At 39.6% G+C, this 19,653-nt stretch overlaps 1 protein-coding gene across 10 annotated transcripts in view; it reads right to left on the reverse strand.

The window, feature by feature from the left end:
- Nucleotides 1–1,471: 1,471 nt before the first annotated feature.
- Nucleotides 1,472–19,653, reverse strand: part of LOC119797649 (rap guanine nucleotide exchange factor 6-like) — a 187,952-nt gene continuing 169,770 nt past the window's right edge. For 7 of the 10 annotated variants that reach the window (XM_038306812.1, XM_038306813.1, XM_038306811.1 and 4 more), the window contains 11 exons: nt 18,006–18,217; nt 16,779–16,902; nt 15,819–15,842; nt 14,030–14,250; nt 12,896–13,069; nt 12,615–12,761; nt 12,349–12,468; nt 10,821–11,082; nt 7,169–7,707; nt 6,347–6,685; nt 1,472–4,201 (listed from right to left, as the gene is read on the reverse strand). In XM_038306812.1, the coding sequence (XP_038162740.1) occupies nt 4,179–4,201; nt 6,347–6,685; nt 7,169–7,707; nt 10,821–11,082; nt 12,349–12,468; nt 12,615–12,761; nt 12,896–13,069; nt 14,030–14,250; nt 15,819–15,842; nt 16,779–16,902; nt 18,006–18,217 (2,185 nt within the window). In that variant the 3' untranslated portion in view covers nt 1,472–4,178. The remainder of the gene's footprint in view (nt 4,202–6,346; nt 6,686–7,168; nt 7,708–10,820; nt 11,083–12,348; nt 12,469–12,614; nt 12,762–12,895; nt 13,070–14,029; nt 14,251–15,818; nt 15,843–16,778; nt 16,903–18,005; nt 18,218–19,653) is intronic. The other 3 variants (XM_038306814.1, XM_038306816.1, XM_038306810.1) reach the window with 2 other exon arrangements.

Here is a 19,653-nt window from a genome sequence, read left to right on the forward strand (position 1 = left end):
TGATATGCTGATGACTTTAGAGCTTTGAAACAGATAAATATGTTGTTTGATCATTTCACAGTAAACACATGTATAGATCCCAACAGGACTGCCTGGATATTAACCCTGCACAATTTGCTAAAAATATACACAGATATACTATATTTATACATAGGGAAACTTAGTCGCATCAACTTCTGTATTTATAACTAATGGGGAAAGGGGGAAGCAGTCTGCATATCTGTAGTTGCTTTGTGTTGCAGGGTTGCTGCCACCATCCTCAAAGTTGCTTTGTGCTGTGAAAGCGATACAGGTCTCCTCTGGTCATGACAGGTGTCTTTTTTGGAAGTTGATATATAATCACAGATATAATGAATACATTTTATGAAGGTTGAAGGGTTAATTAGTGTTGGTTTAACGTTAATTTATTTTAAAACATATTTAATCATCAGATTATACAATTTCTTTGTGTTAAAAAAGATAATAAATAAAAAAAGACAGACTGTTTAAGTTTAACATTTTATTCATAGTCCAAATATCAGTAGACTCAGAGAAATAAAAGTTCATTGTTCCTTTTCTTAAACATTCTTTTAAACAAAAATATAACAACTATTTACAATCACTTGTAAAAAATACAGAAAAGCATACAAGCTAAAATCATGTCTGTCTTTCTAAAAGACATAAGTAACAACATTTACACATGAGACGAAAAGCCAACGTTAAGCCACAGACCGAGTTAATACCTCTTTATACAAGATTGTGCAGCTCCCTCTCCACATTTAAGCTTATTGTGCATTTTCTGCTGTAAAGCCAGATGTTTTTACACACAAACACACACAAAGAAACACATTCACATCTCTGTTATTGCATTCCAGGAAACAAGGAAAAGATGATAGAGCGTGGAGCGCTAAATTATATTCTGACCGATTTGAGGAAGATGATGTTTTTCTCATTTCATGTTTGAAGGAAAACAGTCGTGTTTTGTTTAGAATGCTTATTTAGAGGAGTGAAAAACAAAAGGGGTCAGTAAAGCTTTACAAGCTCCAGGAGACAGAAAACAGAACACTTAATTGGTATTTTTTAGATCTAAGAATGTATGAAAAAAAAAAAAACAAACAAACATGGGCACTAACCGAGAAATAAAAAAGATTTGTTTTGCTTTAACTGGGCGATCCAAACAACACACTGAGTAGATCATCAAGAAGTAAACTTGTTAGCTCAAAGATTCAATACAGAGCAATAATACTGTGGAGATGGAAAGAGAGCGGCTGTTGACCTCGGATCATTCTCAACTTGATCAACTAAACTGTTCAGTATGGCGGCCGTTACTGAAGGAAGAAGGCGAGGAGCTATTTAAAAGGAAGCTATTTTCTAAAACACATCAAAGCGTGTTTGATGTTCATTCTGGCTGCAAGAGAGCGAGAGAGAACAAGACTTTAAGCAGATAACAAGAAGGCTGTACAAGCAAAGCAAAGCAGAGCTTCTCCTTTAAGCTAATCTATATTGGAACATGCTAGATTAGGAAACATTAGCGGATTTTAGAAACCTAGAAGTTAAGGTAAAGATTTACATTCCCCTACCCATTATGGAGAAAGCTGTTTTAGTAATGCTAGCTTTACTAAATACTTAAATCAAACTAGTATGTCAATTATTTTGTCATTCTTTTAGAACATTATTAAAACCTTGTTTTGCAGTGACTGTGCACCCATAGATGTAATGTTTTCTAACCACTGGTCACAATACAATTAATCTATCACCGTTCCCTGGAGATGGGAAAGGATATTATAAGTGTGTTCTTATATTTTCCTTTCCTCATACTTTTTAGAAGGAAATCTGAATGGAAGAAAGTGACTGGCTATAAATTTCAGATAGTTGGATTTCTTTAATACTGATTTCCATTTACATATAAAAAAGGAATTGTGCAAAATGTCAATGTACTTGAGGGAAAAAAAGAAGGGTGGGGTGAGGTGAGGGCCTTAATACAGACTTACAATTCAGAAAAACTTGCATTGAGGGGAAAAGCATGATAAGGCAAGCAGAGATAATACAGGTTAAAAGTTTTATGCCAAGCTTAAGATAAGGGGGTGTAAAACAGATCGGAGGAGGGGAAACGAGGAATAAAGGAGAGGCTTTGTCAGTTCAGTTCAAACAGGCGGGGATATACTGGCATCAAAAACTCTCTTTTCAGTGTCGGAGTTTGCCTGAACTCGCCTTGTTTAATGAAACCTATGGCAAGGGACCAGAAAGGGGCCAGCCATCATGTAGGCAGCAGCCGTCAAAGCAAAACTGCAGGCTACAGAAGTTTTGTGTCGGAAATAATGTGCGAGCAGTGCAGCACCCAGAGACTGAAAAAGAAAAAAAAGGAAAACCTATTTTGATCCCAGCCTCCCAAATACATCGCATGAATACACGCTCACACACTCTGCTACATCCTCCTGAAACTCAGCAGCAATTACACTCAAAGACTCGAAGCGGCAGCGAAGACGGAGCATCAAACGCGGGGAGGGGTCATAAAAAAGGACAAGAACCGAAACGGTTTCCTGCCCCTAAAGCCGCAGCAGAGCCTTGACAACTTTAAAAAATAGCCTCTTTAGAGAACCCTCTCCGCATTTTTATACAGGATTCAGTTTACATTAAATTATGGCAAAGGAACAGCAAAAATATATATGTACAGATTTATATATCTGCTGTTTCAGTATCTCTATCTATATATTTATATATATATATTAGCATTGATCATTTCAAGTCTTTGTGTGGCAAAATAAGGAGCAAACAGAAGACAGGCAGAGGGAGGAAAAGAACAAGTCCAGTTATACCTGCTTCCCCCCCCCCGAAAAAAACTAGGATTTTTCATCTCACTGTACAAATCAGCTGCTGCTTTCAATACAAGCAAAAACAAAATAATCAGAAGTGTTCTTTAAATATTTTACAAAACACACGAGAATTATCAACATGAATTGAGAGAAATTAGGCTTTTTTCCCTCCTGTTTGCCCCCTCCTCTGGATGAGAAGCAGGATGAGCGAGGTACACCATGAGCACAAAATAATGCTGCGTCAGCATAATCCTGCTGCGTTATAAACAAATTTACAGCTAAACCTGGAGTGATCCGCTCTGCAGCTCGTAATTCCACAGACAACCAGCCTAGTAAACACTGTAAACAAAACATGTAAGCCTAGAAGTAAACACTTTCCTTTTAATTTTTTGGTGTGAGTGCAAGTCGGAGCGCATGCACGCCGCGGAGCCACGCGGCGCTAATTTATTGTTTCATCACAGCTGCTGCAATTAAATGGACGCGTGCGTTTTACTCTACGGGAAGCAGCGAGGCATTTGTTCTTCAGCTCATTAAAAACCAGTTATAATACAGGTTTAATGGCATGTGCAGGAGGCAGCAGGTCGCTGAGGAACCTCACAAGGCAGACAGAGAGAGCAATAGAAGAGGTGGCTGGGTGAAGGTCACCCAAAGGTACAGGAAAAGGGTTAAATAGATTATTTTTTGACAGGTGAGGCAAATAAAACTAAGTGCTAAACACAGACATGTGTGTTTTCTGAAGCTTTGGTAGGGAGTGCTTTTCCCCCACCGCCTGAACAATATAGTGAAGAGCTTTACTGTGAATTTGAATTTTTATATATTTGCCTCAAAAATTCATCAGTGCTTTTTTTAACTATTAGAAATCTAAAGATCTAAACATCTATTTTTCTTTCTTCCACCCCAGATCATGATTTACATTCAAATTTCCTTAAAAGTCATCTGAAGAAAAAGTCCAAACAGCTCACATTTGCAAGATAAGAAATCCAACTGAAACAAAAAACGTTAAACGCACATTAAAGCAAACCAGCTAAGAACATAAAACATGTGCAGATGAGTGAGCTTGGAGAGCGAATGGAGGTACGTGGTGGTCTGTTTTTCCAGCGAGAGCATAAATATCGTCACTCTTATAAAAAGTCTTGTCTCCTGCTATGTGATTTGATCCCATCCTGTCGGCTCTTTCAGCTTCGTTTAAAAGTTTCTTTAAAAAGTCTCTAAAATCTGAGAAATGGGTCCATAAAGGTTTGAGTCCCAAGTGGAGGAGAGCGATCACATGACCCACTTGGATTGTGGGCGGAGTCTGATAATGTGCTCTGACGATGATGACCAGGTCTTAAGTTCAGTCCCATGTCTGATCAACGTGGTCACTTAATCAGCGCCAAAGATGCAACGTCACACTGCTGACACTTGTTCATCTGAAAAAGAGACACATGATATTTATCATTTTCTGTGTGACTGTAAAGTATGAAATAAAAAAATTAAAACTGTTCAGCTCCTGTCATCAGTTTGGCTCCATCTGACACAAACATGAAGCACTCATGACGCACACATGGGGCTCTGCTTCAATTCCAGTTTATAAAGGTTTAAAAAAGGCAAAAGGGATCTGCGATATGGGGAAGTTACATGCCACTCAAGACTATTTTTCTTAATTCCAGTTTAGTTTAAACATGTTTGACATTCATAAATTATTGCTCGGGCTGTTAATTTTTAAACCCATAAATCATTAGGGCTTCATTTTTTAACAGCCATGCAGAAGTGGCACTTGATTCATTTTTAACCCTTCTTTGTCTGCATATCTTTTGTTAGATATATGGACCTGCAAAAGATCATTCACTGACACTGTTCATGTCACAGATGTGACACGCTTAGACAAGCTGTCAGTTATCTTGGCACAGCGTGTGCATGTGGATAAACCTCAGACTCTATTTTACTTATCACAGTCTTAAAGGTGCGTTCTGGTGATGCCTCTCCTCTACTTGCAGGGTGCGTCCCTGCTGATCTATAGAAAGCCGTTTCAAACACTATTCAGGGCTCATTCCACATCCCTTATTCCTAATGACAGTAACAGGAGCCCAGGACTGCACATATGTTTGGTTAAGATTAAATTTACTGTTACACCTTAAGTCCTGATTTCATTTTATTTATTTTTTAATTGAGAAGGTAGTTTAAGTGAGGTAAAATCCAGTGATCTCCTACAGGCAAAGAACTGGGAAGGAAAGTGGCTTTTCTACCCTGACCTGGAAGTCAACATCATACATAGGAACCACTGATGGAAAAAAACACACACAACCTGCAGCAGCAAAACAAAAGCTAGGAATGAGCTAGTTTTTCTGATTTTTGGACACAAGGAAATTGATTGGGTTTAATTTGAAGTTTGCAGGAAAGCTTATTGTAGAAGGTAGGCTTAAATAAAATTTATTTTTTTGTAGACTGTATATACATTTCCAAAAAATAAAGACATTACATATAATAATTTAAATATATGTCATGATCAGTCAGCCCTAACACGTTTTTTTTTTTTTTTTTTTTTTACAAGTTGCCTGTAGAAGATAATGCCCTGTGCTTTTGCAGCGATGCATCATAGGCTACATTCACACTGCAGCCTGAAGTGACCCAAATCCGATTTCTTTGCCCAAATGCGACCTGGATCTGATTTTTTCACGGCTGTCTGAACAACACAGATCCGATTTTTTCCAATCCGACCCAGACCAGTTGGCTATGTGGTCCTGAATCCAATCCGAATCTGATCTTTTCAAATGCGGCCAGGTCGCATTCATCCGACCTGAACGCCATTAGTAACAGACATAGGTCACTATTCTGCTTCTTGCTACACAGAAGTGGCAAGAAAAACAAACACCATTGCAGGCGATGATGCGGAGAGCAGTATTTATGTTTAACCATCTTAAAAAGATTGAGGTTTTAAGGTTTGAAAAGATTGATAGATGCGCTCCAGCACTTCCATCCACGTTTACTTCTGTAAACACGAAGCACGCCGACTTATGCATGCTTAACACTTAAGCTGTAGGAATGCAGTTCACACAGGAGATCACATGCAAGTCGCATATATTTGGAAATGTGAACGGCAACGCAAAAAAATTGGATTTCACAAAAAAATTGGAATTAAGCATCAAGGCCTGCAGTGTGAATGTAGCTATAGGCTCCAATTAATGGCACGCTGACTCTGCTTTTTTTTTAAACCACCACTTAGAGAAAAACATTTCCCTTTCAATTCATCAGAGATTGGGTGGTGAACATATAGAGAGCTTAAAGGCTCCAGATTTAGCTAATTTCTAACAACTAGTGAAGTCTATCCAAAGTGATGTAGAGCAAATAAACCTGTTGATGTCGGAGAAGTTAATCGGTTTTCTGATGCATAACTGCATGCATGCAGTTGAGCCCAATTCAGAAAAACAATTTAAACAGTAATTCATTGATTAACAAGTAATTTTAGCTTAAGATCAAAATTTTTTTTTTATCCAATGTTGAGGTCTAATGTAAGAGGACCAAATGGGAATCATTTTATTTCCTGGAAATATAAGAGCACAGGAGGTCAGACCTACCATCCTCACTATCAGCCAGGTCCTGTGATCGGTGGCCGATGCTGGGAGGTCTGGACTTGCCCTGTGTGGAGCTGGATGTTCGGGATTCTTGATGGTGAAGCCTCCGCACCTCAGCCAGACCACTGGCCGCTCCGGGGCTCTGCAGGAGCTTGCTTCTCTGCAGGGCCACGCTGTAGTCCGGTGGTTTGAGGTGAGGAGGTCGGGGAGCAGAAGAGCCCGGCCCGCTGACTACTCCGTCTGTGAGCCCCAGATCGCCTAAAGCCAGACCCTGGTAGCCTGGAGGGGTGGGAGGGGGAGCACGGTAACGCTCATCCTTAGTGGGGGAGGTGACACAGTATACTAGATGGAGGTGGAGGTGAAAATGAAGGACGGAAAAAGAAAGGAGGGGATGAAGAGTTGGTGGAAAAGGAACAAAAAAAGGAAAATAAAATGGAGAAATTAAATGATTGTGAGGTTTCACAAGCAAGACACACAACTACAGATGCACAAAACATGCAGAAAATAAAAAATACAAAAACATATATATACAACCAATAAAATGGATGGCTGCAGTGCATTAAGGAATGCCTAAAGATGTAATGACTGTTTTATTCGTCTCTCATTCATCATTTAGACAAAGGAATCAAAGAAAAGCTAAATCTTAATATCAGCCTAACTCCTAAAATAACTTTAAAAATAGATAAACAGGAATAATCCTTCCTGGAAGGTAATGATGCTTAAAAATGTTGACCATCTCTCCAAGATCCCTCCTCCTGTCAGACTACCATACATGCAGGAGAAGAGATGGACGAATGCTAAGCTACATTTTCTCTGTTCCCTCACCTATCAGGCCCTTCTCTGTGCTTGATGTCACCGTTTTGTAGGAAGCGTCCGTGCTTTGCCCTCCTTCCTCGTTGACCGGCGAGGAAGGATGCTCCGAAGTGTTTCTCCGCTTTATAGTTCCGTAGTTTCCCTCGTAGTTATCGGACAGAGAGCCCGAAGACGTCCAGCTCTCATGTCCCTGCCTGCTCAGGTCGGAGCTCGAGTCTCTGGTGTGTCGGTTAGCAGGGATGTCGTTAGCCCATGAGGGTCCGGCGGCCTCCGCCTCAGCTATCGGCCGACCTAACGCCGTGTGCTTGAATCCGCTCAAGTGCGCGTGTGGCAGGGAGAGGGGGTAACCGTGGATGCCGTGGTCCCAGGGCCGACAGGAGGAGGTAGGGAGTATTTGGAAGGATTCATGGGAGTTAGAGGAGCAGGACGTCCAGCTGCCGCGGCCGCTGTCCACGGCCAAGTCCAGGGAAGTGTGGTCAGGGGTCAACTCCTCCGTGGAGAGAGACGAGCTGAAAGGTCGGCCTGCAAATCCTCGAGCCAAAACTGAAGAACTATCAAATGAAAGACAAAGAAGAGAAATAACCACTTCAAATATGGCACATTATGCAAGTTCCTGTTCAAAGAAACCTGATAAAGAAACTAGGAACATTCAAAACGTAAAATCTTAAAACCCTTCATGACTTTTATCAAAGTTCTACATCAATCTAAGGCAAATGTAAACCTTTCGACAGTGTCCAAAACGGAGAACATTTGGTGAAATTACAGCTTTGCGTCTTTTTTTTTATTTTTATAACCAATCAGACTGATTGGAGCTATGTTAGGATGCTAAGCTGGATTTCATTTGAACTTTAACTAGGCCACTCTAATACATGCTGGGAAGTAATTCTCTGCTCAAGCTCACAGTTTCCTTCCAAGACTGGCCTGTATTTAGCTCCATCTATCTGACAAACTCTCCTGTCCTTACTGAAGAACAAGAAAACCCTCATGATTACACCACCACCACTGTCTGTCATCAGTTTTCTGAGAGCTTTTAAAGAGAAAACAGTTAATTTTGATCTCATCTGACCAGAAAAACATTTTCCATGTGTTCCTAAACTGTGAAGGAGACTCTTTCATCACTTTAAGCTTGATAAACCTTTCTTTATGTTCTCTGCAGCTTTATTTCTGACTTCTTAAAATGGTTGCCATGAATTTGATTTATAAGCATCAGAGTAAAGCGGGCTGCTTTCCAATTAACAAGAGCATTTTTATTTGTAACAAAGTTCTTAAGAGCAGAAGTCAGTTTCTTTCGGCTGTTATTAATAAATATGCTGAAATACTATGTGACTTGTTATTTAAACACATTTAGTCAGTTTGTGTTTTCTGATCTTTGAGGTACCCACTAGGTTTGCTGTGCTATAAAGAAGCACATCTCCAAGAAGTAAAACAATGATGATGTGAGCAACAAAAGGAGAATAAGTAAAAAAATTTGAAAACCTCATTTAAAAAGGAAAGAAACAGCCTGTCCATTGTAAATAACTTTCCCATAGCAGTTAGGCAACAAAAGTCCCCCCTCAGCTTTATTTTTTAGACCAGCAATTTGATTCACTGACAGTGTTTAAGAGGACAAACACGCCCGTCGATGAAACCGAGCATTATTTCATAAAACAAGTCAGTTACAGAGTAAGGCTGCCAAGGTAATAAAATATTAGAGAGGTAGATATTTCCGTTTCCTCTTTATGAGACAGAACGGTCCGATTATGGACGGACGATAAACAAACAGTAGACAATAAAGAAGCGCTTCTGTTTACTCAGATTAAAACACAGCGGATAAAAGAAGGAGAGCAGTAAAATGTGGGGAGGCTAATAAACAGTCGTTAGATTTTTAGGACTTCCAGTTCTTGGTGTTTTTAATGAGGACGGGTTGTAGCTGGAAGCTGCTGCAGGAAGAAAAGGAGGAGTGGCCAACAGCAGCAGATGGAGCATGGATGGAACGACAGCGGAATAGAGAGAGGAGTAAAAAAAGTCAGGAGTAGCAAAATGTACTGCTACTCATTTTAGGCGGCAAACAGTGTTCATACCTACATTCATTTACACCAGATTCCTTCAGAAATCACTTTGTTAGTATATAACCATTTCAAAAGTACGTAACAACGGTCACCAATAACACTAACAAACGATTCACACCTCAAAGTCAGAATTATCAACTACATCCACCCACTAGGGTCACTAGGACGCTCCGCAGACATCCCTGTTCAGCCCAGATATACATGAGCACGCTACTGTGGGCTCTGAGTGACAACAATACTCCCACTCAAAGGTTATGACCAAACAAATACTTTTAAAAAGAAACCAACAAGTAGTAAATCATTGACAGTATTTTCTGAACACAGCGCACTTCACTACAAGCCACATCTGCTAAAAAAAAAAAATATGGAAATGTACATATATATATATATGCAACACTGGGCTATAAGCCGCTGATATCTACTGAACTGTCTCCCACTAAACCTATAGGGGGAGCTCTTCATATTTCATCTGGGGACGAAGAAGAATGCTAGCTTCCTTTAGCTTGTTGGCTTGCCGCAGTAAGAGCTTCTACTGAAAGACAGGGCTTCGTCTGCTCTTTATTTCAGCTCTGCAGGAGTTGAGCTCGCTCTCTTCATTGGTTCAGCAACTTTAATGCAGCAAATAAATGTCAAAATGTGTGAATTTGGGACATTTGTTCTCCATCGTCCCTACTGCTAGCATGTTCTGGTGCCAAATGAAATTTAACCGCTTAATATTTCATTTCCAGCTTTGTCTTCCTACTCTGGCAGTTAGGAAAAATCCACAGAAAAGCCGTACCTTCTTATAAGCAGCATAGTTCAAAGCCTGGGAAAACTGTAGCGGCTCATAGTTTGGAAAATACGGTAATCTGACGATGATGCTTTAAAAAAAAATACAAAAATTGAAATGTGCCGTTTTTCATATTATGGAAAATTCATTCAGATGATGATGATCAAATGTAAATCGTATAGGAAATCCCTTTAATTGCTCTTTTTCATTGTTTTATGTTGACGGCTGATGGCAATAACGCCCCCTACTGGGCTGGAGAAGAAAGTGTATATATGTGAGTGGAAAGCTGTGGTTGAACTAAGCTGAAAGTAGCAAGAATAATTATATGAAAAGGAACAGAAAGAATGTGCCAAATGCAGGGCGATTGTGGTAAAAAAAAGTTCCCTGAAGTTCTTGAAGTCCTAAGAATAAGAATATATATATTAGATAAAAAGATACCAATAAGGGAAAGGGCTTATTTAAGCCCAGACCTTAATTAAATTAGGAATATTACAAAAACATTTAAAAACTGCTCTTAACAGTGACAATAACATACCCAAAAAACAGGAGGGGAGCTTTAATTAAAGCAACATCTACTTCTAAGAACATTTAACTCCAGGGGGCACAGACCAAAATACAAGTTTTATTGCTGTAGAGCAAAAAATGTGAAACTATCACTCATTCCAAGCAATATTTTAAAGCTTTCTGTAAAAAGTTTTAAACCCTAAAGAGGCCAAATACGTCATGTAATCCTTTAAAGTTTAAATCCCATTCATCTCATTATGCCTTTTATTTTACAAGGGTTGCTTCCAACCTCAGATAATTAAGCAGACAGATTAGATAAAGGAACTGAACCAGAGCCAATTACCTTGTGCTGGGCTGGCTGTAATCAGCAGTTAAGTGTGCATTTAATGCCGCTGTGCCCTCAGCGACCACAGCTGCCGTTGCAGCCGTAGCGTTTGGAGCCAGAGCAGCTGAAGTAGTAGTATTGGAACAGGTCCGGTTAGAGCGATCGTCAGGCCCAGAGGCCTGCGCCGAGTCCACCGAGCAGATGCTGGAGCGGGAGGAGATCTCGCTGTGACTAGAGTCCGACATGTTGTCCGACTTGCCCATTGGAAGGAGGGGACAACCTGAGAAGAAGGAACATTTAGGGATTAACGACAATGACTGAACAGTAAATGAAAAGTTGGAGGTAATCCAAGTTCAACAGCTGCTCTGTACCCTACCTGTACTTTAAACCACCTGCCTCCATTTATTCACTCAAAACCATTCAGAATCTTATTATGGCTGATGTGACTGATGAGATTACGTTAACGGCTACAGAGCATGTGGAGTTTGTGTCAAAATGACTGGGAAACAAGACTGAACTCACTGTTTCAACTTTATAACAGAAAAAAATTGCATAACTCAGGAATCCATGAACACTATAGACAAGCCAAAAAAAAAAAACACCTTCTGGTGACACATTTTCTTTGCTTATAATTAGAACAGATAGAAAAACTGCTTTCGATCTGAGAAAATGATTTAAAGATTCATGAGGATTGAAACTGATGGTGATATGTTGAAAAAACTGATCAGTGAATGCACCACTCCAACCATCACTGGGTTGTGTTTGGACATATTCAATGTATCACATCTTTATAAAAAAAAAAACTAGAAACTGAAAACCAGCTATAAAATACTAAATAAAGCATCTGTGCAACATTAGCAACTGAACCAAAAGGTGCAAACACTATGGAACAGTTTCCTAACCCTTATACTGTAAATGGCTCACTATCATAACATCCATTCTCTGCTCCATCGTTATTAAATATTCAGAGGCATAATGTACGGCTAATTTTTTGCCTTAGAGAAGCATACAATACAAACACAGCAAACTCTGTTTGAGGTTCAGACAGTTTTCCTCCTGCTTTGTCTGTCTCTGCACAGCCAGAGGAAAGGATTTGGACTGACGGAGCGTCTGCCTCTCTGCTGTGTCTCTCTTTCTGTCTCTGCAGTATCCTCCTCGCTCTTTGGCAGCGGCTTCTCTCTGGACTGACTCCTTTCCCTCAGCACCCTGAAAGGTGAAGCCAGTCTTGCCCTGATGGGTGACACTGCGGGTTGAGGTCTCCTGAAATCATGTAGGGGAGGAGGAGGAGACCTACAGTGAACCATGGGATGCTCTCTATGTGTCCCTACACGTGTCCTAGAAGGGAGTCCTGCTCTTGTCTGTACTGCACCCTGTTGGCTCTGCTGCCTGGATCGTCCTCTGCTTCCCTCTGAAGAAAACATGTCTTTCTGGGCTGCCTCTGTTTGCTCCTCAGTCTCTTCCTTTAGCTCTGTCTGTCTGTCCCTGCTGCTCTCTCCGCTACGCTGCATGGTCATCTGTAGGATCCTCTTGTGAAGAAGGGCCCCACCTATGCCGTAGCTTCGCAGACTAATCGTGCCCGTCTTTGTGCTGGTGTCGCTTGTCAGTGATGACGAAGATCCTGACAGGTTCATCTGGCTGGAGTTCTGCGACTTTGCCACACCTCCCACTAAATAAGAAGAATGAAAGCAGGAATTAGAGAAAAGAGACCTGAAATCTAATTCTGTATGAAGAACTTTTCCAAAACCATCCAAAATTAAATCTTGTAATAATTTATCCGAGGAGGAAATCTAAAAGCTGAAAAGCGTTGCATACCTTTGCGTGGGGAGCCCTGAGGCGACACTGTAGGGCTGGAGTGAAGGGATGAGACGGTGGAAACCGTGTCATCAGATGGTCTCTTGGTGCTCCACTCATCTGAAGAGTTCACCGCAGGTTTCTTCACCACCTGAGGAGAATTGGAGTCTACAGGAAAGAAAAAGGAAAAGCCTTTATAGACAACCATGAAGCTCTACAGACACTAGATATTCATCTATGATGCAAAAGAGGAATAAAAACAAAAAGATGTTAAAGGTGATATCTAGCTGGGGATTACTCACTGGATGCACCCTTGTCTTTGGCAGTGCTCTTCTTCCGAAGAGGGTTTAGTGGCACCTGGACCTGAAGGACTTGTGACACCCTGTTTTGAGTTTTTCCCGAGGGCAAGGTCGCCCTAAGGGACACCGGAGACATGTCTGACTTGTTGGACCGCCTCTCGCTCAAGTTTTTGCCCACTGAAAACAAAGACAATGAATGAGAAAAGTACCTTCACACATGGTTCCACCAACGCCTCGCACTAGTTGCTCACCCTTTGCAGAGCCTGCTGTAAGGATCAGTTAAATAACCTGTGCATCACCAAAGACATACATATAAACCCTTTTTAATTGTAAAAAAAAAAATAAAAAAAAAAAATTGAAACCTTGTCCAAGCAAAGTCTGGATTAATAGAAAAGATTATTATTCCACTATTTAGGTTCTCACTCATTTATAAGTAAAACAAATATCTTGATGTAACAAGATTTAAAATAAATGAACCTTTTATTGCATCAGCAAACTGACAAGCAGTCTGATAGCTGTTTAAAGAAAAAATATATTAATATTGGTAAATAAACCTTTAAAACAACACACCTTTACCCCAAATTGTACTATTGGAGAATTAAAGATTAAATGCATATGCAATGAGATTGAAAAGATCAAATGAGGAAATTCACCTATGATGTTCTAAATTTCCTCGTTCTTTAAACAGCGTTTTGGACAAAGTATCACAGATTTTTTAGCCCATAAAATTCTATTTAATGTAAACAACAGATTTTAACGCCCCAAGCTATCAAATTTTATTCATTGTTACATGACTTCCTGTTAATGAGAGACAGACCCCCATTTCTAATTTCAACATTTCTAAGCAAAAAAAGACTTATGAATATCTAACAACATACAGTGAAGGGGATACAGAGAAAATATGAAAAAGTAAATAAAATCAGCAGATAATGCTCCTCTATTAAAACATGCACAACTGTAAGAGTAGCATAATTTTACCCGAGGAATTCTGTGACTTGTGGAGGATGTTGCATTTATTGCAGAACCTCCGTAACCTCACTAGGTGGCAGTGTTGGCGAACATTACAGATGCAAGCAGTCATCTGTCAAACTGCATTTAATGTCTGATAAAACCACAATACTCTCCATTTTTACTCACAGGTGTTGTAAGATGGCTCACACTGCAGGGACATGATTTGGTGTTTATCCTCATCCGTCTCCACCGTGAGGTTAGAAAGGTACTGTTTCACCTTCCTGGCCATCTGAGCGTCTTCGTAGAGCTTTTTGGCATTCAGCAATGAGCTGCGTCGCACCCGTTTCTTGTGGGCTCCTCCCTGCACATCCAGGATGTTGGAGTTGGTGCTGCCCTGACTTAAAGACCTGATGTAGAGGAAGGAAAAGAGAAAGGAGGAAGCGGAGAATGAAGGTAGACGCAGAGGTAAGACAAGGACACAAAGAAGAGAAGGAGGTGAAAATGCAACAAAAAAAACAAACAGTATTTAAAGACAATTAGTGACAAATCTTGATGCTATTTGTGATTTCTAAATGTAATAAGACTTCTTCAGTAAAATCTATAAACTTGTTTTGTAGCATCATTTTAGAATGGTACCATGCAACTGGGAGGGAGGCAGCACCCCGTATTGTGCCATGCTAACATAGTGCGGAACAGCAGGACATTCAGTCCGATGGAGGCAAAAAGGGTTAGGAAACAAGGTGCAGAACGCTCAATGTGGAGATGCAGATGTGAACTAAACTGGAGTCAAATAGTATTTGCACGTTTGCAACACTTAATTTTACTTTCCATTTTTAATATTGCCTAACAAAAAGTCTGGCTTTGGACTAAAAAAAGACAACTGGACGAACTGACCAGCTTTGAAAGTTTATTTTGTAGCTTTTCTAATGTGTTCAGATAAGTGGGGGTGTTAAACAGAGTATTTGTCTCCTTAACTTTGGGGGAAGAAGCTTCACATGAAGCTCTTTATTTATGCTCTGTGTGTCATAACAAAATCCCAAAAAAGAAAAAAATAACGATTTTTTTTTCCAAGTCTGAAGATGTTTTGCTTCCCATCCAGGAAGCTTTTTCAGTTCAAAATGTCAGAATTAGCGTCGAGTTAAAAGCTTTATAGAGTAGTCTAACAAAGCCTTGTCATAACAAAATATCCCACCTTTGGTGGGCACATTATATAAAATGACTTGGAAAAATGTTAAACCACCATTACAGCATGACCCAATGTGTTTTATTGAGACTGATGGGCAAAATCAAAGTAGAACAAGAGTGTGAATATATTTTTTTTTATTTGTTTTCACAGAACCAGAGATGTGTTTGTTATGCGTAGAACAATTAGTTCTACTAGCTCTTATCTTAGGAGTCAAAAGAAAACATATGTACAGTGTAAAGCTTTACAAAGGAATGTGTCAGTTTTCTTTTACTTCACAATTATGCCAAATTTAATTAAATTAGAATAAAGGTTTTGGCTGTGACTGTGATTAAAGAGAATATGGTTTTTGAGTAAAATACTGACCTAATGTCAGATTAAAAGGTAAACATTAAAATATGCAGTAAAGTTAGGAAGCAAGCCATTGCTTCCTAATGGCCTATATTCAGAGTTATCATGCACATTCCTCCTATCAGCTAATAGGCATAACTGTGTTAATATAAATGCAATCAGTCGTATCATAACCTCTTAAATATGCTCTGTTACAAGCTACTATCTGACTTCAGAATCTTAGGAACATGGCAGGTAATTAATGGGTGAACGATGGATTTCAATGTGGTTCATGTGAATGAGCATTGCAAATGGAACGGTTAAAACACACTGAAGCACAAGCAGACACACAGACAACGGGACACATGCAGAGTTTATGGGTGTTGAGATGCAGGGTGGACAAAATTTTGGCCGGTCCAGACTGGAACTGGGTTAAAAACTGGTAACCGGGCTATAACTTACCCTAAACTCTTCCACCTCTTCTTCCTGCAAGCAAGAGGCGTGAAGATTGAAGCGTGACTTAAAGACAAGTTTAAAGATTTTGGGGGGTGTGGAGGAAGAGGAGGAGACAAGACTTATGTAGAGTTCATGCCACCACAAACAAACAGGAAATGACCAAAGATGGGAGGACACCACATGTGGGACATCTCCCTCTATAAACCTGAAAAGTGAGTGTAGTGACACTGTATAAAACAGAAATTATTGTATGTGACAGGATGCTACAGCAGCACTTTAAGGTCATGTGTATCTCCTGAATTTGTCTGCAGGGGGCAGTCATGCACCGCAGCAGTGACAGACTGTGACAGACACCACAAAGAACACAGTGATACCAACTACACACTGCAGCTGTCATCAATTCCACGTTAACTTCCATCCAGTCCAAGCTTGTTAGCTTCCAGAGTGGGATTTTAATCCAAGCATGAAAAGGACGAAGCGAATAGGAATTGATTGGACAAGAACTTGAGTGTGAACATGATCCCGCAGGTCAGGGATCCAGGTTGGCTGGTGGATGTATGGTAGCCATGCTTCCCTTTTTGCCAACATTTCTTAGGTTTCAGATTTGAACTCTAGAAACACCTAACTTAAACCCATTCTCTGAGGACAGGAGGAGAAGCAAGTTTGAAGATCCAGTGAGCTTAGATGCAGCTCAGGATATAAATTAAATTCACTAAGCCAGACTGTCTTTGTTATTTGAATGAACTGACTCTGTAAAGCTGATTAACAGAAGTTGTGAATTGACTTAATATGTTTAAATTGGATTGAAGAGATTTTTAATAAAGTCACTAAAGTTTGGCTCAATGTTTTTTGTTTTTTTAAACATTAAATCTGAGACCATAAAACATTCATAAGATCTGTGTAAACCCGCATCATATTAAAATAAGGAAAAAGTAAAGGTAGGGTGGGCCACATATGAGAACTGACCTTTGCCTGAACATCAGGGCGGGATCCATGTTGGCTGAGGTCATGCGCACCACATGTCTGATCTCCTTTGCGATCATTCTTAGCTTCTCAAAGTTCACCAAACCCTCAACGCTGGAGTCGTTGCCTGGGAGCACACAAGAGAACACAAACACACACGAACAGAAAGACAGGCCCATTATTTAACCCACAGTGAGCTGTCAGCATTTAATATTTATAATATAAGATGCAAAAATATTGTTCAAAGAGAAAAGGCTGTTTTTCTGTTCACTGCTACAGGAGATCAAAGTTCCTTCTTTAATAATAAATGTTTGTTTTTTTTGATAAACAGATTAATTTTTGGATTTTTGCACAACTAGCGGAACATCCTGTTTAGCAGAAAACACCAACCTCTTAAAGTTAAGTTTATGTTGGTAGTTTTGATCTAACTTTGCGTGGTAAGTTATAGGGAAGCAGAAGTTGGTCCTTTGAGGGCCTAAGTTGGACTTTTTGCTGCACAGTGGAAATAAGTGAGGTGCCTACAGAACTATAGTTTTATCTTAAAGAAAAACAAGAAAAAGAAAATCTAACCTTACGTTAGAGGTGAAACAAAGGGCATATTTGTAAAGTGGATGAGAAAAGGATACATGGTTTTCAAACACTCTTATTAATACAATATATTGCAGCATAGAAATTTTTTAGTAAGCTCCTTTTCCTCCTACAGCCCTAAGTACATTTTAGTGCAACATCCTAGTTCTAAAGGTCATTAAAATAGGTCATAGTCTTGATTTGTGTGACGCTATTTCAACATAAATACAGCTAATCGGTTTAAAAAAAAACAAAATTAACTTTCAGGTCATTATAGACAAAAATCCTGGATATTAAGGAAAACTAAGAAGGGACCAAGAACAGGCTTAAATTGGAACGCAACCAGACTTTCACTCAGTTTTTGGAAGAGGTTTCACCTCCTATCCAGGAGTATTTGTTAATAATATTAGATCGCACCAAAGAAATGTCTATGTAGAGCAGTATGGAGGTCCATAAAAAAAAATTGAGCTATAGCTGATATAAACCACAGGGAGGGTAATATGATGAAACAAAGAGAAAAAAACAGACCAACTTTGTGTCGATTTTTTTCACACAAAACCTTTTCAATTGAACTAAAGTTAATGTTTACAAAGTGACAGAATGTGGAAAACTAGATGGCTAAATTTTGACAAACAGACACATGAAGAAACTTTGTGTTCCTACCTTCATGTAAGAAAGTGAGGTCCTTCTTGACCACAGGAAACAGTGGGATGATGGGGGGCTGCATGCTTTGGCTGCTCAGGACGTTACGGTACTTGGCCATGTTCCTGGACGGGTCAAAGACGTCTTGAAGGTCCTCGAACAGCTTCTCATACTTACTGGGCAATTTCTCCCATGAGCTCCGCAGCCGAGCCACCGGTGCCAAGTTCAGCCCGCTGTTCAAGTGAGGAAAGAGAGGGAAGGCAGACAGGAGGCCCAGGGAAACAGATAAATGAGGTAGAGGTGGAAGATGAAAGGAAAAAAAAAGAGGGAATGATGAAGGAAAGAGAGAAAGTTCAGCTCCTACGCAGATATTCCTTCTCATGCCTTTCTACTGTCAGTTTTGTAACCTTTGCAATTGCCATTTATTTTTAGATACTAAGAGCTCTGATGCTGATAATTTTGTTTTCATGACTAAGAAGAACTAAGTACTGGAGGGATTGAAAACAGGTTACTACAAATCATTTAAATCCTGGACATTTTATTCTTTTCCTGAGCCATCATTAGTAAAACAGTGAAGTGACTCACTTCTACCAGACAGACTTGTAGAAGAACTGAATCTGAATACTGAGTTTTCAAACAAGAATTTAGATTTCTGCATTCCAGGGACCAAATTACAAGAAATAAAGATTAAAGATTTTAAGGTATACTGAAAATAAAACCTATACAAAACCTTCTTAACTCCTAGTTCATCTGGTTCAGCTGCATATATTTGCATAAAACATCCTAAAATCAAAATGCTTTTTTTCCTCCTCTCTGTAATTGTGGAAACTGAGGTTGAAACTATAACAAAATATATATTTTTTTATTTCAGATAGCAATAGGTTCATAATGAAAACCTGGTGCGTTATGTTCCTTATACACCCACAGTGGCAGAGGCAGATGTACACCGTCATGAGCATCAGAGAGGCATATGCACAAAGACTTCCTGCTGTGAGCAGGAGTGTAAGGGGACATGGAGGTCAGGCTCTGCTGCTCTGAAGTACTTCTAACAGCTGTGAACAAAGGATTGTTACACTGCACAGCTCCTTCTGCTGCAACTTCAGGTTATTAAAACTCAACACTAACCAAGCATAACTTAAACACTTAAAAATATATAATAGATACATAATCCTGATAGTTCTGTAAAATGGGAATCCATTAAGATAAAGTTAGATTGATTAAATTAATATTTATTCTTTATTCACTTTTGTTTCTAAAGACATCTGGATTCTTGAATTTTTTGAATTCTAGATTCTTGAAGCAATTTTTGATATTGATGACACTTTGACCTTAATTCAGATTTAAATTCAAAAATTATAATCAATATCCGTGTCCAAAATATTATTTCCAATGCATGACTGCCTTATATTTAATAATCAGGTGCAGAGGCAATGTCACACTGTGAGTGGATAGCAAATAGCTATGGGGTGGCATTTTAAACTGTGCGTAAGTGCCATTAACAGTTAGCAAGTGTATGGCAGATAAACATAAACAATGAGCTCTGTGTGATACCCAGAGAGTCCAGGATTCCACTTTACCCTGAACATTTTCCTAAAAGCGCTGAGTTACTTAGCAACCTCACCGAAAAGCTTCCACATGTCACCAAGGCAGAACCAACTAATGTGCAATA

Source organism: Cyprinodon tularosa, unplaced genomic scaffold, assembly GCF_016077235.1.
Source record: "Cyprinodon tularosa strain WSP-4 unplaced genomic scaffold, ASM1607723v1 ctg592, whole genome shotgun sequence".
Classification (NCBI taxonomy): Eukaryota; Metazoa; Chordata; class Actinopteri; order Cyprinodontiformes; family Cyprinodontidae; genus Cyprinodon; species Cyprinodon tularosa.